The sequence below is a fragment of the Megalobrama amblycephala genome, linkage group LG18 (assembly GCF_018812025.1).
Source record: "Megalobrama amblycephala isolate DHTTF-2021 linkage group LG18, ASM1881202v1, whole genome shotgun sequence".
In the NCBI taxonomy this organism is placed as follows: domain Eukaryota; kingdom Metazoa; phylum Chordata; class Actinopteri; order Cypriniformes; family Xenocyprididae; genus Megalobrama; species Megalobrama amblycephala.
In genome coordinates, this window is record NC_063061.1 from 30,764,989 (window position 1) to 30,790,438 (window position 25,450).

A 25,450-nucleotide genomic window follows, 5' to 3' on the forward strand; every position below is an offset into this window, starting at 1 on the left:
TGCTATTGGTGGATCTCATGTGAGTGACAGTTTGCCCCGCCCTCATGTCAGTAAACATCATCAAAGAACAGAAGAGAGATGTCACTGCAAGAAGGAATTGCGTGATAACATGAATTTAAAAAAAATAATGTAGTGCATGAATAAATCATTTATAACAAACACTGCAATATTCTATAAAAAACAAGACATCGTAAATTTTTGATTTCATGGTGACTTTAATAATTTAACGAATGAAAAAAGACTAACATAGAAGCAGAGCTCACAGAGACAGAATTCAGAACCATTGTATTCTACAGGCAAAAGATAGTAAAGTCAGCAATCAGCTTATGATAAATACATTCCTTTCATTTCAGAAAAATGTCATTTTAAATAATTGAAATTTATATAAAAAATGTTATTTAATATTCAGTTTGCTTTTGGAAAGAAATCAAGGAAATGACAGCTGCTAACATAAGGACATGAGGACTCATAACATGGTTCATAACAAATGGTTTAATGCATCATAGAGCATTACACATGCAGGGACTTTCATGCATCCGTTTCATTTGCCTTTCTTCTTCTGCTGTTCCTGGAAGAAGTCATTGCACGCGACCGTCAGCGCCGCCACCAGCACGACAAACTCGTTAAAGTCGACTTCATTATCTTTGTTGGAGTCCAGATCGTTCATGATCTTTTCCACCAGCATGGGGTCTTTCTGAGACTAAACAAAGAGAGGATAAACAAAACAACTCAGCACAGTATGTAATATATCAGTTTTATTTTGTGCATTTACAAACCAATTGTTCTGGTACTGGATGCTGATTGGTCAAATCAACATTCCAGGCATGCTAAAATAAAATGTATAATATTTTGTTTTAAAATATTTTATTTGATGTATGTAAGCAATAAGGTACGAGAGGCCGTGCTGTATCGTGAATAAATCACGGTTGAAGTGAATTCTTCTTATTCACGATACAGCACTAGCCTCGAGTACCTTATTGCTTTTATAAAACAGTTACCACACATTACAAATATTAAAGCCAAAAATATATAACAATGCAACTTTCATGAAGTAAACTCTTACTAAAAGCCTTCCTTCCGCCGAAAAAAAATAGTCCCTGACCGAGAACAGCAACAGAAGTAACATTATTACTCCATTAGATGGCGGCAAAGACTGTCTGTATGAGTGTGTCAGTCAGTAGCGAAGACTTTTACATTGAAAAGATTGAATTGTTGTGAACACGGAACAAGACGTAACTGACAAGTGCTTTGACTAGCGCTGTCAGTCACGGGAAAACCCCTTAACTGTTAAAAGGACAAGATAATACATTGGACATTTAAACTGATTTTTTATTATGAACATAGGACTGACCTGAAGGAAAATACTAAATCTGAACACAGATAATAAACTCGCTCAATCGATTTCTTTCTCACAATACTCTTCTACATAATACAGTAAGCTTCAATGAACAATATCATCTGGTTGCTAAGGGTGTTGTGAAGTGATACACAGAACCATTGGGTGAAGCGGTCATAGCCGTGTTTTATCGTGAATAAAACAGCTATTGACCAATCAGAATCAAGGATAGGAACTGATTTATAAAATATAATAAAATATATAAAATAATATTATATTATAATATTATAAACATATTTATTATAATAAATAAACATATTTAGTAATTTATATATATATATATATATATATATATATATATATATATATATATATATATATACTGTACACACAGAAACATATTTGTGCTATCAAATCGATTAATCACAATTTTGATCGATTAATTGATTCATGATCAATCGATTAATCGTGTCGGGTCAAAACGATTAATCATGATAGCACACGTACACACAAACACGTGCTGTCAAAATGATTAGTTAATCAAATTTTGATTGGTTAATCAATTCATGGTCAATCGGTTGTGTCGAGTCAAATCGATTAATCGTGATCGTATATGTGTATATATACAGTATATATATATATTTAAAAATACTATACATACACATATATATTTGTGCTGTCAAATCGATTAATTGCATCTAACAAAAGTTTGTATATATATATTGGAACACCTGAATTCAGTGATTTGGAGGGGTGTCCCAATACTTTTGGCAATATAGTGTATATATATATATATATATATATATATATATATATATACACTATATTGCCAAAAGTATTGGGACACCCCTCCAAATCACTGAATCACTTCCATGGCCACAGGTGTATAAAATCAAGCACCTAGGCATGCAGACTGCTTCTACAAACATTTGTGAAAGAATGGGTCGCTCTCAGGAGCTCAGTGAATTCAAGCATGGTACTGTGATAGGTTGCCACCTGTGCAATAATTCCATTCGTGAAATTTCCTCATTACTAAATATTCCACGGTAAACTGTTAGTGGTATCATAACAAAGTGAAGCAACTGGGAACAACAGCAACTCAGCCACGAAGTGGTAGGACATGTAAAATCACAGAGCGGGGTCAGCGCATGCAGAAGTCACCGACTTCAATAGCTACAGACCTCCAAACTTCATGTGTCCTTCAGATTAGCTCAAGAACAGTGTGTAGAGAGCCTCATGGAATGGGTTTCCATGGCCGAACAGCTGCATCCAAGCCTTACATCACCAAGTGCAATGCAAAGCGTCGGATGCAGTGGTGTAAAGCACGCCGCCACTGGACTCGAGAGCAGTGGAGACGTGTTCTCTGGAGTGACGAATCACACTTCTCTCTCTGGTAATCTGATGGACGAGTCTGGGTTTGGCGGTTGCCAGAAGAACGGTACTTGCCTGTCTGCATTGTGCCAAGTGTAAAGTTTGGTGGAGGGGTTGGGCTTGGCCCCTTAGTTCCAGTGAAAGGAACTCTTTCACAAGACATTTTGGATAATTTCATGCTCCCAACTTTGTGGGAACAGTTTGGGGATGGCCCCTTCCTGTTCCAAAATGACTGCGCACCAGTGCACAAAGCAAGGTCCACAAAGACATGGATGAGCAAGTTTGGTGTGGAGGAGCATCAGTGCCTGACCTCACAAATGCGCTTCTAGAAGAATGGTCAAAAATTCCCATAAACACACTCCTAAACCTTGTGGAAAGCCTTCCCAGAAGAGTTTTTGTTCACATTTTATGTTGCAGCCTTTAAAATTTATTTAAAAAAATAAATATATTTTATTTAGTAAAATATTTTGGTAAATATTTATATATTTTTTTCTTTGAAGAACTGTTTCATTTGAAGTTTTTCTTCAGTCTGGATTAAGATTTGTTGTATTGTATTGTTGTATTAAGCCCTTACAATGCAGGCCCCTTGGGGCCAATAATATATCACACACTGATAAAATCTGAGAGACTTGTTGTTAAAATGCATTGCTTTCTTACAGAAATTGCTTAAGGTTGTGTATGTTTGTTTTGATATGAGCACTAACTCTATGTCAATGATCCTGTTGCAATAGCCTATTTCCAGACCATCCAAAAAAGATCATCAGATCAGTCTCATGGATGTCCATCCGTCTTTCCTGACATTCGTTCCACATGAGCAGGATTGGGCAAAACCCAGTGGCCATGTGTCCACCCCAGTAGTGACAATGGTAACCATTGAGCCGTGACCGTAAAACCATCAGTAACGTCAGTCCATCAGACTGTGGCTACACCATATGATTGACTATCTGTGTGTGTGCGGTTAACACATTAAGCCACCATACACAGTTTAACATCTCACTCATTACTCTTTCTGCCTCCTAATGTTACAGTACACACTCCCGAGAGAGAGAGCGAGTGTGTAGTGGCGAGGGAGAGGTGAGAATCTATATCGGGCTGTGTTCCAGCCAGTAATTGATGATGCGTAAGCAACAGCCTCCTTCTGATGATGCGTACACAGCTGAGACCCACATCTCACGAAAACACATCCAGCTCATATTTCACCCAAAAATTTAAATGAAGAAAATGAATAATTATGTTATGTAAGGGGAAAAAATGCCTGTTTTTGAATCATTAAAATTTTGCATTGAGACATTATTTGCATGGCAATTATGCACATTTGTCCCCATAATTATAATGCAATCATAACATTCTTTACAGTTTTTACTTTTTTCAGTTGTATTCAACTGTTTAAATTAGTATAAATCAGCATAATGTATTTAAATCACAACAAATGAAGATCTACTAACCTAACCTATATCATACATATATACAAACCCGATTCCAAAAAAGTTGGGACACTGTACAAATTGTGAATAAAAACAGAATTCAATGATGTGGAAGTTTCAAATTTCAATATTTTATTCAGAATACAACATAGATGACACATCAAATGTTTAAACTGAGAAAATGTATAATTTTAAGGGAAAAATAAGTTGATTTTAAATTTCATGGCATCAACACATCTCAAAAAAGTTGGGACAAGGCCATGTTTACCACTGTGTGGCATCCCCTCTTCTTTTTATAACAGTCTGCAAACGTCTGGGGACTGAGGAGACAAGTTGCTCAAGTTTAGGAATAGGAATGTTGTCCCATTCTTGTCTAATACAGGCTTCTAGTTGCTCAACTGTCTTAGGTCTTCTTTGTCGCATCTTCCTCTTTATGATGCGCCAAATGTTTTCTATGGGTGAAAGATCTGGGCTGCAGGCTGGCCATTTCAGTACCCGGATCCTTCTTCTACGCAGCCATGATGTTGTAATTGATGCAGTATGTGGTCTGACATTGTCATGTTGGAAAATGCAAGGTCTTCCCTGAAAGAGACGACGTCTGGATGGGAGCATATGTTGTTCTAGAACTTGAATATACCTTTCAGCATTGATGGTGCCTTTCCAGATGTGTAAGCTGCCCATGCCACACGCACTCATGCAACCCCATACCATCAGAGATGCAGGCTTCTGAACTGAGCGCTGATAACAACTTGGGTTGTCCTTGTCCTCTTTAGTCCGGATGACATGGCGTCCCAGTTTTCCAAAAAGAAATTTTGATTCGTCTGACCACAGAACAGTTTTCCACTTTGCCACAGTCCAGCCTTGGCCCAGAGAAAACGCCTGCGCTTCTGGATCATGTTTAGATATGGCTTCTTTTTTGACCTATAGAGTTTTAGCCGGCAACGGCGAATGGCACAGTGGATTGTGTTCACCGACAATGTTTTCTGGAAGTATTCCTGAGCCCATGTTGTGATTTCCATTACAGTAGCATTCCTGTATGTGATGCAGTGCCGTCTAAGGGCCCGAAGATCACGGGCATCCAGTTTTGGTTTTCCGGCCTTGACCCTTACGCACAGAGATTGTTCCATATTCTCTGAATCTTTGGATGATATTATGCACTGTAGATGATGATAACTTCAAACTTTTTGCAATTTTTCTCGGAGAAACTCCTTTCTGATATTGCTCCACTATTTTTTGCCGCAGCATTAGGGGAATTGGTGATCCTCTGCCCATCTTGACTTCTGAGAGACACTGCCACTCTGAGAGGCTCTTTTTTATTGCTACCTGTCCCAACTTTTTTGGAATGTGTAGTTCTCATGAAATCCAAAATGAGCCAATATTTGGCATGACATTTCAAAATGTCTCACTTTCAACATTTGATATGTTATCTATATTCTATTGTGAATAAAATATAAGTTTATGAGAATTGTAAATTATTGCATTCCTTTTTTATTCACAATTTGTACAGCGTCCCAACTGTTTTGGAATCGGGTTTGTGTATATATATATATATATATATATATATATATATATAATTACGTTAAATACTATATAGACGCGCACACACACACACACACACAGCTCAAACACCCAAATGCGAAAAGGATCTGTGTGGATACCCTGCTTCATCAGAGAGACACACCAGGACTCGGTTTGACCCAAGCTCTGTTTTCATGAACTTCGTCTCATTAATATTCAGATTAAGTTTCCTAATTATGAATGGGGTTAGTTTTATGTAACGATAATGTATCTGATGGGAAAGAAATAATTCATTTAATTCATTTCCTCAGATTTGCAGCCAGCTCAGCAAGAGGTCTGTCCCAGTGTGAGAGCTGGAATTACACGCCTGTGTACACAGGAAATGAATTCAACGCAAACTGTAAACAAGATGAAAAGTTCATGGAGAAATTAACCAAATCATTATCACTAATCAACACACCAGAGCCAAAAACTCACTCACATGAAAAAGAGCGGGGATATGCGCTGGATGTCAAGATGAAATCTTAAATCTTAATAGATGGAATTAAAGGATTATTTAGGGTTGATTAAGCAGTCAGTGAGGTGATGTTATGGGCTGTTTTCCTGAAGGAAAGACAGCGCTTTGAACTTTTCCCTCTTGCTCTGTGTGTGTGTGTGTGTGAGTGTGTTCATATAACAGCTCTCATATGACATGAGGTCAAAAGATTATTTAATTCTCATTATTTGAATTCACGTCCTGATAAGGAAACCAAAATGAACCTCAATTTCAATACTCGCAAGAAACAGGCTGCAAAGAAATTCATAAATATCCAAAGTGTAATAAACTTGACTTCTATACGCACTGTCAAAATCCAATATAAATCTTGATTGGTAGGTAACTTCTTGCCTTAACTTGTACTGTAAATATATATATATATATATATACAGCTCTGGAAAAAAATAAGAGACCACTTAACATTGATTTCTGTACTTGGAGTGGTCTCTTAATTTTTTCCAGAGCTGTATATATATATATATATATATATATATATATATATATATCAAATATATTTAAATGACTGAATCAACCTGACTCTCAACCAAGTTATTTTTAAAAGTCAGAATTATTTCCTTATGCAAAACAAATTCACTTTTAAAACATGTTTATATATATATATATATATATATATTAAATATATTTAAATGACTGAATCAACCTGACTCTCAACCAAGTTATTTTTAAAAGTCAGAATTATTTCCTTATGCAAAACAAATTCACTTTTAAAACATGTTTATAATATATATAAAATATCAATTTTTATAAATGAATACATTAAATTTATTAATACATAAATAGAAAAATGTACAGTATTTATATAGTTTTCTAAATGTAATTTTTTATATATATATATATATATATATATATATATATATATATATAGTATAAATTCTATTTAATAATAAATATAGAAAAATGTATAATATATTTATATAAATTCTTATATATATTGTATAAATGTTAATAAATTCAATTTTATATATATATATATATATATATATATATATAAACATTTGTATATTTTCTGAATGTGCATATATAAATAGTATAAATTCTGTTAAATATAATTCTGTTAAATGATAAATATAATTTCCCAGTGTGGATTAAGATTCGTTTATTTCAGTCTTTATAATGCAGGCCCTTGGGGCCAGTAACATACCATATTCTGATAAAAGCTAGAATGATCTAAGCAAATGATCAAGCTAAAGCAGAGACTGTGTGAAGATTGCTAACCGTGAGAAAGTCGGTGAGTTCGCTGTTTAGAAGTTCCTTCAACTCTCCTTTACTGAGCTTGTATTTGTCTCCCTCGCTCCCCGAGTAGTTGTGGAAGACTGTGATGAGGGCATCCATGGCTCCCTCCAGTTTACTGGGCATGGCTGCAGCAGAGCACCTGTGGAGCGGAGAGGAGACACGTCCAGTTCGACCCGACCCGACCCGACCGCTGCTGGTCATGCATTATAATACTTTCAATGTTGTTCTAACTTAAAGGTTACTTTTGAGCTTACAATTTGGTGGCCATATTCACTAATAAACACTTCAAAAATATCCTGATATCTTTCTGGACATGGTACCATGAAATTACTTTGGCACATGAATTTGATAATCATTCTGTACCATGATGTATATCAAAGTACCATCACTATATTGTGGTACTTTCACAGTAAATAACAGTTCAGAATCATTTATTAGCCTTCTTTCAAATATCAGATAATGTTTGTTGGCTAAGAGAAAAGTGTCTTACCTTGTTCAGAGCAGAGAAGTGAACTTCTGAGTGCGTTTGCGAACAAATTGTTTTCTGGAGCGGGTGAAGTTGTTTATGAGGTAACCCATGCAGGAAAACACCCTCCTCTGTTGTCGTGACGATGTGTCGTAGCTCAGGTGTTGCACCATAGTAACCCTGTGATCTTGATCCGCACCCTGCCACACACCTGCACTGAAAACACACTCGAAATAAAAGAACAGCGGCCTCCTGAGAGCCCTCGATACAGACGGACACACACACACACACACACACATATGCAGAACTAACTTCACTTTTATGAGCCATTTATGCTCTGCTATAATCTACTGGTGTTTTGGTGATTTTCAGTGGATGCATGAAGTCAGTTTTCCTCAAGTTCACAGGTGGCATATTCATCAGATCAACTATGACCATGATCCACTAAAGCATCACAAACACAAAGTCTGCAAGTTTGTTTTCTTCATCTTGAACAGCATGTCTACTTTTAATCATTTAAAACTTAACACAAGTCATATTTGTGATATATTTCATTTGAAAGCTGTGCTTGTGCCATTTTCCTTCAAAATAAATGGCCTTATTCATTTTTTATATAATGCAATGACATTCTACTGTTCAAAAGTCTAGGGTCAGTATGATGTATTATATTGCAAGGATGTATTAAATTGATCAAAAACAACAGTCAAGACATTTATGATGTCATAAAAGCATTCTATTTCACCAAATCATTTCTGAAGGATCATGTGACACTGAAGACTGGAGTAATGATGCTGAAAATTCAGCTTTGATCACAGGAATAAATTACATTTTAACTTATAATATATTATAATAGAAAACAGTTATTTTAATCTGTATAATATTTCACCATATTACTGTTTTGCAATTTCAACCTGGTGAGCAAATGAAACTTCTTTCAAAAACATTATAAAAAAGCCCCAAACTTTTACTATAGGCTGATTAAACTAGCTTATCCAGCAAGACGTTCTTGATCAACCTGCTTCACCAGAAATATTATGCTGGTTGACCAACCAGACCAACACCAAAACAAGCAAGCATAAACCAGCCTGGATCATATAGAAATCCATGCATTCATTAATAAGCTACAGTGGAAATGAAGCTAGAAAAATGCAAAGCAGTGAAAGAGAAAACAAAGAACCATTTATTCATAGAATTAGAATTATAGTATGATGATAGAGATGCATGGCAAGACAATTTCCCATGTCTCTAAGGCATTTTGGTGCCTAGATATGGCAAAGGCCCCCTGGGCTGTACACTGCCTGCCCCACGTCAAAAGGGCCACCCACTTGTCTCAATACGGCTGGAGCACAAAAGGGTTCAGAGTCATGGAATCTAACATCACACATGACTCAATTTAATTCATGTCCGCAGCACAAATGGAAGGCTACGTGTTTAACAAAATTAATAAGGTACAGTTAGAAGAATTATAATGATGCTTGCCTTATCAAGCCCCTCTAAAAGCAGTCTATCAGACATCAGCATCTGTCCTTGATGCATACAAAAAGGCTAATTTTGGTCATTAAGTCACTGCAATGAATCAAATAACAAGGCCTATTACCGCCTGGGGAATGAGAGAGAAGATAAGAGACTATTATTAAGGTTCATCACTTGACTGGAGCTCATTTATTTAATCATGTGATTATAAGTGATTCATAGTACTAGAAGTCCAGATCTAGAATATGAATACAGTTGGAGAGAGAGAGAAACATGAAGGTTGTTGCCTGGTTGTGTTTCATTTATGATATAGCCTACTACAGTATGTGGCTTAATTAATTAAAGGCTCATTCACACCAAGAACGATAAAGATAACTTTCTGATTATTATAAGCAGGCGCTGCACTTTTGTCATTTGCAGCTTTAAATGCTCAAGCTCTTTTAAGTCACTTGATTCTGATTGGCTGGGAATGTTTTTATCGTTCATCCGCTGGAAAATCGTTTTCGTTATTGTGGAGTGGACGTCTCTTTACTCATGGAATTATTAAAACATTTATTAAACGATTATTAAAACTTTATCGTCCTCGGTGTGAACTCTAGTTGTTTTTGTTCTATTGTGTCTGGTTCTGCATGTTCAGAAAGGTTCAGTGCTTCGATTGGAAACACCAGCATCATCCTCCGAGCAAAAGCGTTTACGTCACGACTATTATTGCTCAAAGGAACGGGACATGATGACGTACGTGGCGTTCTTGTTTTCCTAAATCCCATGGAGTTTGCTCCTATATGTTTAAAAATAAAGGACATCGTAATTATTTAATTACTATTTATTTAATTATATAAAAAAACGAAAATGCAGACTTAATAAAGTGTCGTCGTGTTTCGAGACCTATCTCTCAAAGGATCAAGACGAGTCTATTTTTTACCTACTGATTTTACCTGAGGGAGAGAGCAGAGGGGGGTCAGGATGAGGCTCAGGTGTGTTTCACCCCCAACCCTCCAAGCTAAAAGTGTTTTCCGTTCATTAAGATGATGAAACGTTTCCCTTCGAACTGCTGTGTGAATTAGAGTGAGAGAACCTATTGAACTTGTATTATGAGCAATGAGTGACAATAGTCACGCAAAAATTGTTCATTTTTCATGTAAATTCTCAGTATTCATACTACTTTAATTGTCTAAACATCATTAAAGAAGACAGCAAAATGCAGCACATGTTAGTTTCATCATCTTGTGACGGCTCGTTTCTGCTTGCTGTTTTAATGGCGATGTGTTTCTGACCTCTAGTGGCTCAACTTTGACAGTGTCATTTTAGTAGGCTATCGAGATATTACAGTTTTTCACAATTGCTAAGACACTAAACCCCATTCTCTGAAGCAAATTAAACGCATTTGTCGAATAAATCACTCTTTCTGCAAAACCTTAAAAAGGTTCAGGTAGTTATACACCATTTGCAAATCTCATGCACTGTTTTTGCAAAACAAAGATGGGTCATTTTTTGTCCAAAGGCCTTAATAATAATAAAAAAAACAAAGATATGACATCCAAAGTATGTAAGGTAGTACAACTAGATCTCTTTTACTGAATCAAAAAGGTTCTACATATAAATGTATTTTAAAGATTTTGAAGAGTCAAAAGGTCATTCGGTTTAACCGTCCAAAGGCCAATACAGCCATTTCATTTGTGATTAAAATATCTTAAAATGTAATAAATGTATATATTTTTTTATTCTGGCATGATTTTATATCATCATATATCAACATAGTGCAAAATGGTATTAAAATTATGTGTAGAAGTTGTTGCTTAGTTACGAGAAAGAATGCCCGGAAAAATGAATTTCATTCGGAGTAACCAATATAAAGGGACCGTTCTGGATCAAGTCATGCGGTCATTATCAAAACTGAGCCCAAAACTTAAGCCTTATAGCCCAATATGCAATTGCCAACACAGAATATTAATATTTAGTATTGTTATATTGTATTTATCTTATTTGCCATTATTAGTTTTGTGTAATAATGTTTTGGCAATACTGTATGTACACATAATCATGGCAATTAAGTACCAAATTGGAAACAGCCATAAAATCCACAATTCATGTACCTGTAGAATAATAATAAAAAAATTGTATATAAATCAAAACTGGTCTCATTTACGTAAGTATTCATATGTAACATTTACAGGTAGAAAAATGTACTTTTATGTTTAGATAGGTACAAAAACAAGCTAACCATTTTATACATGCATACAATCTAAAGAAACATGTAACAGACAGACAACTGTAATCAACAACAAAATGTATTAAAGGTACACTATGTAACTTTTGTCCCTCTAGTGGTAAAAAAACAAAACTGAAACTGAATTTAATTTTCTAATCTTTTATCTTAAACATTATTTAATGTCCCCCTTTTGATCACCAAAATAACATATTTAACCGTTTTTTTTCCTGTGGAAAAAAATTTCTTCATGCTATAAAATAGCTTGAATATAACTACACTAGGGGTGTGACGAGACAGGTATCTCACGAGGCTGAGTTCACGAGAATGAGACGAGACAAGATTTTTACACACTATTTTTAAGAAATCCTCAATGGTGAAATACATGACTAGAAAAAATATTCTGTAGGTGTATTTGAAATGTTTTAACTAATCATCTTGTAATGAATGTCATTTCAGTTCTACTTTCTGAGTATGAATTATCATGTGCAGTAAAAGACAACAATACTCAAGTACTGTAAAAGGTTTTGCCATTAACTCAACTGACTGACTTCTCTTCTGTATGATTTCAGTCTCTTTAGGCCTTACTGTACATGATTTATGAGCTTCTACAACTTTTGACCTCCTAACTGAACTCCTTTTTAGAAATAAAAACAGTATGAATAAAAATGGTAACACTTTACAATAAGGTCTCATTTATTAACATTAATGTATTAACCAACATCAGCTAACAATGAGCAATATATTTGCTACAGTATTTATTAATCTTTGTTTATGTTAGTTAATAAAAATAGTCATTCATTGTTAGTTCATGACAGTTCACAGTGCATTTACTAATGTTAAAGGTGCCCAAGAATGCTTTTTCACAAGATGTAATATAAGTCTAAGGTGTCCCCTGAATGTGTCTGTGTAGTTTCAGCTCAAAATACCTCATAGATTTTTTTTTAATAAATTTTTTTAACTGCCTATTTTGGGGCATCATTAACTATGCACTGATTTTTTCAGCGCGCCGCCCCTTTAATTCGCGTACTCCCTGCCACATGAGCTCTCGATTGTATTACAGCACATTTACAAAGTTCACACAGCTAATATAACCCTCAAATGGATCTTTACAAGATGTTTGTCATGCATGCTGTATGCATGCTTCAAATTATGTGAGTAAAGTATTTATTTTGATGTTTATATTTGATTCTCTATGAGTTTGAGGCTATATACTCTGTGGCTAACGGCTAATGCTACACTGTTGGAGAGATTTATAAAGAATGAAGTTGTGTTTGTGAATTATACAGACTGCAAGTGTTTAAAATGAAAATAGCGATGGCTCTTGTCTCTGTGAATTCAGTAAGAAACGATGGTAACTTTAACCACATTTAACAGTACATTAGCAACATGCTAACGAAACATTTAGAAAGACAATTTACAAATATCACTAAAAATATCATGTTATCATGAATCATGTCAGTTATTATTGCTCCATCTGCCATTTTCGCTGTTGTTCTTGCTTACCTAGTCTGTTGATTCACCTGTGCAGATCCAGACGTTAATACTGCCTTTCCTTGTCTAATGCTTGAACATGGGCTGGCATATATGCAAATATTGGGGGCGTACACCCCGACTGTTACGTAACAGTCGGTGTTATGTTGAGATCCGCGTGTTTTCCGGAAGTCTTTTAAACAAATGAGATTTACATAAGAAAGAGAAAGCAATGGAGTTTGAAACTCAATGTATGTCATTTCCATGTACTGAACTCTTGTTATTCAACTATGCTGAGGTAAATTCAAATTTTGAATCTAGGGCACCTTTAACAAATGAAACCTTACTGTTTGTGCTTAATAAGATTAAGAGAAAACTGTTATTCATTTTTTATGGTAACACTTTACAATAAGTGCAACCAAAGTGCAAATAAGACCAAATTTTTCTTTGATACAGAGCTAAGAGATGGTTACAACTACGCTGCCCAGCCTAAAATAGCTTTCATATTGAGAGATATTTGCATTCATCAGAGCCGCTTTCAAAATGCGGGTATTGAAATCGCGTTTGAATGCGTGCTCGCGTTTACTTTCACTTTTAGCGATCGCGCGTAACTCTGTAAATATGGAGCGGTGGCAACCGTTATCCAACTGAATTAAATGTTTTTTATTTAAATGCAAAGCAAAACGACAGGCGTAATGGAGGCGTAATGTAAACATAGCGGTGGCATATTCTATCCTAATCATCCAAACACTCTGTCATGGCAACAACATCACGAGACTACTTTTCGCCTCGACGAGAAATCTCGTCACATATTAGTCTCGCGAGATCTCATGCCACGAGATCTCGTCACACCCCTAAACTACACCCTTGCTGGATCTATGAATATGCTAATTAGCCCCGCCTCCACTCACTTGCAGGAGCTCAGAGATCCACTCGGTCAACTTACTGAGGTAAATGCTGCACAGTGGTATCATTTTTTTTTACAACATTGGACACATTACTGTAATTAATATTATTAGCCTTTTGCTTGACTACATTATCAAACGGCTAATAATGTTTTGCTAATGTTACACAAACTATGTTCCCGTTCGCCATCTCAGAGTCAGACTGCTGCCTTCTACAAAAATCAGCATCCTTAGAAACGCTTTGAAGAACTCAGAACGTCAGTGGAGAAAGGCATATAGTTCATCATAACATCGTAATATACATCATACACCCGCTATATTGCTAAATCTACACGATTTTCCATATCAACAGAAAAATATACTGGGATAACCTGGCTTCTTGAGACTCCCCTGCTTCAGAGCAGTTATAGTTAATGATATGCTAAAGCCTGTCGGCGTGATGATTACAAGGTTATAAGGTAGTTTGTGATGTAAGAAACACCAGCGATTTCAAACAGTGTTTTTGAAACTGTCTTTAGATCACTGCAGTTTTAAAGAGAACATACTCAGCAATGGTGTCGACATGAATTTGCACATGGTTTGTCTTAAAGCATATTAAAAACACCACATAGACACAACATTAAAAACTTGATTTTCACCACAGGGGGACTTTAAATGATCATTTTTAACACAAAAAGTTACATAGTGTACCTTTCATTAAAACTAAATCCATAAAATGATCCCATGATGGGCACCTATAAAAAGTTCCATATGAAACACCTGATAGAAACCTTTAAGTTTCTATATAGAACCTTTCCTTCCAAGAGTGTAAACTCCAGAATAGTAAAGATGAAATACCTGGAGGCCTCACGTCTGTGAAAGCTGCAGGCTAGAAATCATCGACAACTCACTGCAACCAGATGATGATGAGCAACTACAGGAGCAGACAGCTAATCCTTGTGCTCTTCGCAGCAAGTGAACTGGGCTAAAAACCTCCGTCAAGCTGTAGTGGCTTTGATTGAGCATCTGTGATGAGAAACAATGCCAGTTCAAGTCTCACCAGATCACAAAAATGCTGAAAACACTTTTATGCTAATGAAAAAACAAATACACATTGTTATGCAATAGAAAGATGCGAATGGGAACAGCTCACTTGAAAAGGAAAATTATCATCATTTACTCACTTCAAACCTGTATGCATTTTGTTATTCTGTGAAACAAGAAAGATATATATTTGGGAAAATTGTTGTGGGTGTTTTTTTTGTTTTGTTTTTTTGTCCATGCAATTCAAACCCGGAAGCGCTGCACTGTGTTTACAACATCAACGGCGAAAGAGAGAAGAAATTGTTGAATGAAGTCGTTATTTTTGTTTTGTTTTTGTGCACAAAAAATTTTCTCATCACTTCATAACATTAAAGTTGAACCACTGCAGTCACATGAACTATTTTAATGATGTCTTTACTACCTTTCTGGACCTTGAAATTGGCTATGACATTGCTGTGTATAGGGAGGTCAGAAAACTCTTGGATTTCATCAAAAATATCTTAATTTGTGTTTCAAAGATGAATGAAGGTCTCACGGGTGTGGAACGACATGACGGTGAGTACTAAATGACAGAAATTTCATTTTTTGGGTGAACTAACCCTTTAAGGTAACTGGTGTTCAGCCAGTCTTCACATACTTGAAATACTGTCAATCTAAAATGTCACATTCTGGAATATAAAGTCAAGTCAATTTTATATCAATGCTATTTTTTTTATGTATTGATATGAATATCTTATACGTAGACTACTTACAAATTGTAATCAGTTACTGATTCCAAACTATATGACAAATATTTTAGTTAGTAACATAATCCATTACATTACACATTTTAGGTATAATCTGACTACTTTTTGATTACTTTTAACATAACTCATTTATTACATTGAATTTAATAGGATACTATTGTACCATATTGATATAAAAATACGGTTGCACTTTATTTTACAGTCCTATATTCAGCATGTACATACTATATACTTATTATAGCAATTACAATAACTGGGTTATAACAAGGTGCTAACTCTGAACCAACCCCTAAACCTAACCTTAACCCATGTAGTTACCTTATATTACCGGTATATTCTTGGGTAAATAGCCTACACTGTAAGTACACATACTGTAAAATAAAGTGTATATATATATATATATATATATATATATATATATATATATATATATATATATATATAAATAAAGAGCAAGAAATATATTCTTTATCATCATCAAAGACATAGCAATACAAGGTTAAATGACTTACTGAAAGATAATTCAAATAATAATTAATGTTTAAAACATGAAAAAAGAAGAATTAAGGATATTCACTAAATTACACTGTAAAAATTATTTTCATGATTTGTTATCACAACATTTTTTCTTTTGTCAAATCAACTTAGATAATTAATGTAGTTCAGATAACATACTATTTTGAGTTTCTGTTGATTAAATCAATCGCCTTCATTGTATTAACTCAAATTTGTAATTTCAATAAACTCAAAATTTTAAGCCGGCAACTTGCTTTTTTTAAGTTAAACCAACAATTCTTTTTTACAGTGTATGAACGATTTACTGCCATTGTGTGAATAATATGTAATCATGTAATCAATAAAAAGTAATTGTAGTCTGATTATGATAGATTATATAATCTAATTACAAGTACTTCATTTTTGAAATCTGATTATGCAATCCAGATTACATATAATCAGTTACTACCCAGTACATTAATAGCTTAAAACCATGACACACTTCACCTTTAAGCATTAAGCATGTCTATCAGCCACTAAATGACTCATAAGTGATTCATATTTTTATTTAATAGTTGTATCCAGGCTTTATTCCACCATTTTCTATGATTTATTTATACGTCCTGTGCTAGTTTACAGATATATATCCTTAAAACAAATCACACAAATCAAAGAACAATGTCGTCCCTATCATTAAGGATGTTTTTTTGTTTTTTTTTTGCGTGAGAAGTGGATCATTACTGACTCTATAGAGAGTGGCTCAGTGGCTGTCTGCCCTCTCCTACTCTCAGCTTTTTTTCTGTTTGAACAAACAACTTTATTCTGTTAAAATATTTATGCATGACCACAGTGACACCCAACTGCAACTTCCTGGTCTGAAAACATCAAAATATAAACAAGGGCTTTTCATCTCAGTGAAGGACTGACAGAAAAGCTATGATTAATGAGAGACAGAAGACAAAGAGAGAAAGAGAAAACTGGGCTGTACAGGCCTACTCATCCTTATACAGAGATGGGTTGTTCAAGATGCATTTTCTACTCAAGTCTAGCCAAACAAACATATGAATATTAATGAAAATGTTGTATAATGTCAGTTTATGTAAATGTCATGCTAATTCATTTATATTAATAGAAGGTTTTGGAAGGTGCAACGGGAAATGAGACGATGTGGTAAAAAAAATCTGCTGTAATGCTGAGGTCAGTTGCTCTACAGTATATGTTTCAACATTTGTCTGTTACACAAACACAACTTAAAGCAGTTAAAGAAATAGTTCACCTTGTCATGTCACATATGACAAATATGGAACAAAAATTGAGAAATATTGTGTTTCTCCCCCTTTGCAATTACAATGAATGGGAACTGGAGCCTAAAAAAGGATGCAAAAGCACCATAAAACTAGTCAAAAAAGCCTAGTTTATAATAAATGTTTATTTTAAGAGTGTAAGCGTTCTGAAGTCATAAAATAGCTTTTAGTGAGACACCGTGAGTGAATGTAGCACTAATTCGTGAACAAATCGTTATTTGATTCAGGTCCTTTTTGTTACTTATGTCATGAATGTGACAGCAAAAGCTAGGACAAATGACAAGATTTTCAGTAAATAATGACTAAAATGTTATGTTTCCTACAAAAAGCTGTCATTTGACTTCAGAAGTTATGGACCACCACTTTTGAGGTGCATTTTTGACACTTAAAACTTTTATCACAATTTGTTGCAATTTCATAAAAAGAGCAATCCATGCATCAATAAAATAAATAAAATAAATAAAAACACCTTTTGCTTTCCAAGGAAGAAAGAAAGTCATACAGGTTTAGAAGAACATGAGTAAATAGTGCCAAAATTTTTAAGTGCGCTATAACTCACACTCCAATTCCAAAATAATTTATGGTTTCTGATGCAAGTCTATTTTTTTTTTTACAAACAGTATTATTTTAGTATAATTTATATTATAGTATTTATTTTTATGCATTTTTATTTCTCATTTATATTTTAGTTTTCCGTTTTAATAATTTTGTTATATTTATTTCTTCAAGAATTTTAGTACTTATTTTATTTTATTTAAGATAAACTTTTATTTTAGCTTTATTTCAATTAACCAAAAAAAGTTATATAGTTATAAAAGTTATATATTAAATTATACAGTTATAAAAAGTTTTAGTTAACAATATCAACGTTTACAAACATTATAGGGGCACAAATCTGCTAAGTCTTATGCAAACCTGTACCAATATATATCTGATCTGACATGGAAAAAGAAACAGAATAAGTTGGTATCACAGCCTTAAACTATGTTATTATCAGTTATCGGCTGTGCACTTTTAAGTGTATGATTCTTGCACACTGAACACATTTACACCACCTCATTCAGCAGAATTAACAATGACATTTCAATTCTGAATATGCATTTTTGTGCATCGTTTGAGACAGAATTACAATGCATCATTTTGATCTCCATAGTAATTTGTGTGCAATACAGATCTCTCTTCTTTCTCTCCATTTCTAGGTCAGAAATGAGTGGTGCAGGGACTTAACAGTTTGGCTGGTCAAATGTTGGATCATCCTCGAACTACCAATGAAAGAGCGTTCACACAGACACACACCATACCAAGAGAAGGGGAGCATGGTGGGGGGGTGTGAGAGAGAGAGAGAGAGAGAGAGAGAGAGACGCTACAGATGCAGGAGGTGGTGCTTGGACACATTTTAGAGGCGTAAAGGCCTGCCTCATTTGGTGCAGATCAGATCATTTACAAAAAGCCACATCCACCACTCAAAACAAGAGAAAGTCGCCGCCGGCCGCTGCCAGCATCCTCACCATCCTGCAGCAGCAGTAACAGCCGCCGGCTGTTGCATCAACAACACGTAGCTGGCCATGAGTCCCGGCAGTATGCACGGCATGCTGGACATCAGCAACGCGACCTGGGCTCTGTCGGAGCGCTCCGTGCTGCAGCCCATGTGGGATTACCTCCAGCAGAACCACGAGAGCAGCCTGCGCTCGCCGCTGTTTCCCGTCATCATCTCGGTGTCCATGTACCTGGTGCTGGTGTTCTTCTACACCGTGCTGGACCTGCTGGCGCCCACCTGGCCCTCCATCCGCCGCTACCAGATCCACCAGGACCGCACCGTCACCTGGTCCAACATCGGATCCACTTTGGCGCTCACCACGTACAACCATCTGCTCTACATCTTCCCCGCCGCCGTGGCCCAGTGGCTCTGGCGGCCGCCCGTGCCGCTGCCCCGCGAGGCGCCCACGCTCACCGCCTTCCTGCTGGGCATCGTGGGCTGCACGGTGGTGTTCGACTTCCAGTACTACCTGTGGCACCTTCTGCATCACCGCGTGGGCTGGCTGTACCGCACCTTCCACGCGCTCCACCATCAGTACCGGCAAACCTTCAGCCTGGTCACGCAGTACCTGTCCGCCTGGGAGCTCTTCAGCGTGGGCTTCTGGACCACCGTGGATCCTCTTCTTCTCCAGTGTCACTGTCTCACCACCTGGGCGTTCATGCTGTTCAACATCTGGGTGTCCACCGAGGACCACTGCGGGTACGACTTCCCTTGGGCGATGCACCGTCTGGTTCCCTTCGGCCTTTGGGGCGGCGCGCTGCGGCACGACGCTCACCATCAGCAGCCGGGCACCAACTTTGCGCCTTTCTTCGCTCACTGGGACTGGCTGGGGGGCACGGCGACCATGCCGGCTCCCGTGAAGACAAAAACACAGAGAGAAAAGGACGAAAAGGAAGCCTGAGGCTCGCTTTCCCTTTCACACCCTCGCTCTCATCTCTCTCCTTTCGCTCCATCTGTCCCGCCCTGTCTCACACATTCCCCGCCGCTATTCATCTTCTCCCCGAACTGCAGATCAAGTGTCTTACTAACAAACCGGTAGAGGAGAAGCAGAGCTAAACATTCCCAATGGTTCTTGAATGTATAAAAGTGTCTTTTCTTGCAAATCTATCTATTTTTCTAAAATGAAAAAAAAAACCTCTTCAGCATTGGCCAATTTATGGAGGTTTTGTGGGATATCTCAGGTTAGTAGTTTTGGCCTTATGTTTTGCGATGTCTTTTTAAAGAGGTTACTTGTGTTCAAAATGGCTTGTGTTCCAATGCTTGTTATTGTATTTTTCACTAAACTTCAGTCAATAAAATGCTGTTGTTTGTTAAGTTTGCCTTCAGCTGTGTTGATGTGCATTTGAGGACCTTTGCAACCTTTGGATTTCACTAAAAAAACACTGACCGTTACAATCGTTAGAGGAGAGAACCGCATGAAGTAACATTGTGGGTACACACGGGCATGTTGGCTAACAGTGATTGCTAGAAAGCTCTAAGACTACTTACATCATCACTGGTGCTGCTTGCATTTGCTAATATAAATAAAAATTGCTTTTCAAGACAATATGAGCTTGGTAAGTAGGTTGACACAGCTATTGTAAAGTTTAAAGGTACAGATCACTCAAAAATGAGAGTTTTATCAATTTAATCGGACTTATGTCATTCCAAATTCATATTATTGTCTTTTTTCCATGAGACAAAAAAATCAGATGTTCAGCAGAATGTCTGAGCTGCTCTTCCAGTGAAAGTGGATGGTGATTTATACAGCCAAGCAGTAAAAAAAGACAAAAAGCACCAAAGAATGAGAGTTCAAAGTCATCTAAAGCCCCCCCAAAAATTGTCTATGCTCATTTGTTTTTGTGTCAAAAATAGCATTTATCAAGCCAAGTTGGGCATCTCTGAGGACAAACTATATTGGTTCTCACGTCACATGACCGAACATGATGCGACAAGTTGCGACTGTCAATGACACTTGAGAATTGCATAAGGCTTAAAGGGACAGTTCATCCTAAAATGAGAATTCTGTCAGAATTTACTCACCTTCATGTCATTCCCAGTCCATATTATATTCTCTTGAGAAACACAACATGAGATGTTTGGTAGAATGTCCGAGCTGCTCTTCCAGTGGGTGGTTATTTAGCCAAGCTGTAAAAAAAAGACAAAAAGCACCATAAAATGAGAGTTGTCCACCATATTACAAGACTTTTGAAGCCATATGATAGACTTGTGTAAGAAACAGATAAAAAAATTAAAGGTGCCATCAAATTGAAAATTGAATTTACCTCGGCATAGTTGAATAACAAGAGTTCAGTACATGGAAATGACATACAGTAAGTCTCAAACTCCATTGTTTCCTCCTTCTTATATAAATCTCATTTGTTTAAAAGACCTCTGAAGAACAGGCGAATCTCAACATAACACCGACTGTTACGTAACAGTCGGGATCATTAATATGTACGCCCCAATATTTGCATATGCCAGCCCATATTCAAGGCATTACACAAGGGCAGCCAGTATTAACGTCTGGATGTGCACAGCTGAATCATCAGACTAGGTAAGCAAGCAAGGACAACAGCAAAAAATGGCAGATGGAGCAATAATAACTGACATGATCCATGATATCATGATATTTTTAGTGATATTTGTTAACTGTCTTTCTAAATGTTTCGTTAGCATGTTGCTAATGTACTGTTAAATGTGGTTAAAGTTACCATCGTTTATTACTGTATTCACGGAGACAAGAGAGCCGTCGCTATTTTCATTTTTAAACACTTGCAGTCTGTATTCATAATTCATAATTCATAATTCATAAACACAACTTCATTCTTTATAAATCTCTCCAACAGTGTAGCATTAGCCGTTAGCCACGGAGCACTATCAAACTCATTCAGAATCAAATGTAAACATCCAAATAAATACTATACTCACATAATCCGATGTATGCATGCAGCATGCATGACGAACACTTTGTAAAGATCCATTTTGAGGGTTATATTAGCTGCGTGAACTTTGTTTATGCAGTGATAGAGTCGAGAGCCCGGAAGGGGGCGGAGAGCGTGTGATTTAAAGGGGCCGCAGCCTGAATCGGCGCATTTCTAATTATGCCTCAAAATAGGCAGTTATTTTGTTCAGTTAATTGGGGTATTTTGAGCTGCAACTTCACAGACACATTCAGGGGTCATCTTAGACTTATATTACATCTTGTAAAAAAACGTTCGATGGCACCTTTAAGCCACCAGATCTCACGCCAGGATGGACGTCACTGAGCCCAAACGCTATTGGTTCTCGCATGTCACATGACCAATCGTGATATGGAAAGTTGAAAAAAATGTGTCTGTAAAAGACATTTGAGAACTACATAAGGCTTAAAGGGACAGTTTGTCCAAAAATGAGAATTCTGTCAGAATTTACTCACCTTCATGTCATTCCCAGTCCATATTATATTCTCTCTTTTGTGAAGCGCAACATGAGATGTTCGATAGAATGCCCAAGCTGCTTTTCCAGCAAAAGTGGGTGGATATTTAGCCAAGCTGTAAAAAAAGACAAAAAAGCACCATAAAATGAGAGTTGTGCACCATATGACAAGACAAGAAACAGATAAAAAATTAAGCCATCAGATCTCACGCCAGGATGGACGTCACTGAGCCCAAAAGCTATTGGTTTTTCGCATATCACATGACCAATAGTGATATGGAAAGTTTACTGTAAAAGACATTTCAGAACTGCATAAGGCTTAAAGGGACAGTTTGTCCAAAAATAAAATTTCTGTCATCATGATAATTAGTTATTTTGATATTTTTCACAAAAGAAGATATTTTGAAGAACGTCAGATTCAAATTGCACATACAAAAACTGTTGAAACAAAATATTTTTCATCATGTTCTGCAGAAGAATAACATGAGGGTAAGTAAATAATATAAGAATTTTCTATTTTGCGTGAACTGTCTCTTTAAATTTTGGTCTGTTTCTCATACGAAGCTATCTAATCAGAAGCTTCAGAAAACTGAGTATAGAGTATGAGTCGAATGGACTACTTTAGTGGATTGAAACGACCTAAGGGGAAGGTAAAAGATTACAAAAATGATGTACTATAAGAACAATGTGTTTACACTTCAGGATATGGATGTCCAACCGGCCTGAACATACGCCACAGCATGCAGTGTTTGTTTTCTGCCATCGTTCGGTTCTATGCCACACTATGTTATTCGACAGTTTTACATAAGAGAAGCCCGCAGAGGATCTGGGCTGAGATCAGTCTACAGCCAAAGCGGAGAGGCAATGCTAATTAATCATCTTCTCTTTCAGCCTCCTACTGATCCCTCTGGCACATGGAGAATAGCTCCCCATGCTTTAAAAGAGAGAGAGAGAGAGAGACAGATAGAGAGAGAGAGAGAAATTCAGATAAAGTTGGCTTATGACACCAGGAACTGAACAATTTCAGATATGATTCTGATTTTTTCACATTAAGATGCCAGCATGCAGTGTCATATAAAACGGAAGACCTTTAGCAAAGGGGGCGGAGGTGCTATCTGTAACCTTTGACTAGCTCGGAGGAGGCCAAACAAACAAACAAACATAAAAATCTGAGCTTTGCTGCGTTTGTGCATGCGAGGCTGAGCAGTACCTGGCTCTCGTCCAGCAGCTCAGTATCTCTGAAGACCTCAGGCTGAGCTCTCTAAACAGTAAGTTGTTATCTGCAGCTCAGCACAGGAAACCCTGGACCATTTCCCATCAGGCACTGTTGTGGACGCCTCCCCCTCTGGCACTGCAACAGAGGGGTCCTTTAGGAATGTGGAAACTGGGAGAAAATGTGGACTGTGTTTTAAGCAAGTAGTTATGCAGGAGAGATAAGATAATACTGAGACACACAAACGGTTTAAATGTGTACATCTGAGTGATATGACATGATATAATCCCCTACATGCTCATTAGAATAATCTATGATCTATTATAAATGATAAGCAGAAACATTTTCACCTTCCATTTACATTTGTGTTGAACAATGAGAGACATTGATCACCCAAACTGACATTAAAATACCAAGAAATAAACTTACTTCTGAATACAAAATTGGTCTATATCTCAGAATAATCATCACAGTTCACTAATATGATTGGCTAATGTATAATGCAAAATGTTACATTATGCAAATATTCTGTATGCAACACCCATATGACCTACTACATCTGCCAAAATCTGCAACAAACAGCAGAGCACACTACACTCCAACAATGCAATGTGTTTGAATTGAATGTTCTCTTTCTCTCTCTGACTGCCAATAGTGGCACATTTTTACTCAAAAACTGGATTAAGGATGCAAAATAACTATTTCTGGTATGATAACTAGACAAAGTTTAAATTAACAATTAACCATGCAACACTGGTCATGGGACAACCGTGCAGCATATTGTTTAATATTGCATATTTTACATATTATTTTAAAAACAGTAGGTAGTATACAGTATATACTGTGCAGTACACTGGTCCTCCATTCTGAACAGCGACTTAATACATACATGAAAAATCAAGTGCTGCACTTACCAGATCTGTACTGTAGATGTCGCTGTGTTCAATACTCATCCATCGACGTGACTGAGAGATAATTGTAATCATTCATAGTAAAATATACAATTGAGAAAGTTATTTTAGTATGATTCAGATACTATTATAGTTTTAACTGATAGTTTGAATTAGTTTTTATTTTCATATTTTTGTTTTATTTTTAATTTCAAGGTTTTAGTAATTTTGTTGTGTTTTTGACATTTTTTATAGTTTTTTTTTTTTTTATGTCTATATGTCTTTTATTATTTTCTTTTTTCAGTTTTAGTTGTAGTTATTTTAGTACATCAAGTTAAACTAAATGAAAATAAGAAATATTGCCTTGGCAACTAGCTGAAATTGTGTTTTTTAAAGATTTATTTATATATTTTATTTCAGTTAATGTTCTTTTTTTTCAAGTAACAAAAATTATTTTTATGGTTTTGTTTTTAGTTATAGATAACTGTAATATAGTACAAAACACTGTTACTCTATTTTAACCTCAATAAATTTCAAATTATTCCACATTATATTAAGGTAATTTGTCCAGTTGCATTGTACTTTATATACACAGTTAGGTAAAAAAAAGAAAAGTAAAAAAAGACTGCACTAACATTTCATGTTGAATGATGAAATGGTGCAATGTCTTGCAAAAGTCATGAAAACAACTAATATTTTGTGAAAACTGAATAGAGATTGTGGAACTATCAAAAGATTTGTGAATGATTTAGCAGAACCTGGTCTGATAAAGGCTTATTAAAGGGTTAGTTCTGTCATTTATTACTCACCCTCATGTCGTTACACACCCGTAAGAACTTCGTTCATCTTCAGAACACAAATTAAGATATTTTTGATGAAATCCGA

General features: G+C 36.1%; 2 protein-coding genes across 2 annotated transcripts; one reads left to right on the plus strand and one right to left on the minus strand.

The window, feature by feature from the left end:
• Nucleotides 1-195: 195 nt before the first annotated feature.
• On the minus strand, nucleotides 196-23,825 carry s100z (S100 calcium binding protein Z). The gene is made up of 7 exons (XM_048165976.1): nucleotides 23,673-23,825; nucleotides 22,464-22,578; nucleotides 21,089-21,193; nucleotides 14,799-14,966; nucleotides 7,929-8,120; nucleotides 7,421-7,577; nucleotides 196-700 (listed from the first exon to the last, which is right to left on the minus strand). Exons 6-7 carry the CDS (start codon nucleotides 7,559-7,561, stop codon nucleotides 542-544), a joined length of 300 nt encoding a protein of 99 aa, XP_048021933.1. The 5' UTR covers nucleotides 7,562-7,577; nucleotides 7,929-8,120; nucleotides 14,799-14,966; nucleotides 21,089-21,193; nucleotides 22,464-22,578; nucleotides 23,673-23,825; the 3' UTR covers nucleotides 196-541.
• Nucleotides 18,349-20,380, plus strand: ch25hl2 (cholesterol 25-hydroxylase like 2). The gene has a single exon (XM_048165975.1). The coding sequence runs from the start codon at nucleotides 19,095-19,097 to the stop codon at nucleotides 19,965-19,967; it is 873 nt and encodes a 290-aa protein (XP_048021932.1). The 5' UTR covers nucleotides 18,349-19,094; the 3' UTR covers nucleotides 19,968-20,380.
• Nucleotides 23,826-25,450: the final 1,625 nt, after the last annotated feature.

What these genes read in the sequence shown, in the direction of transcription:
- s100z (XM_048165976.1), bottom strand. Translation starts at nt 7,561, where the DNA reads ATGCCCAGTAAACTGGAGGGAGCCATGGATGCCCTCATCACAGTCTTC. An exon ending in AACTCACCGACTTTCTCACG is followed by an intron (nt 701 to 7,420) that starts GTTAGCAATCTT and finishes CTCTTTGTTTAG; the next exon opens with TCTCAGAAAGACCCCATGCT.
- ch25hl2 (XM_048165975.1), top strand. Translation starts at nt 19,095, where the DNA reads ATGAGTCCCGGCAGTATGCACGGCATGCTGGACATCAGCAACGCGACC.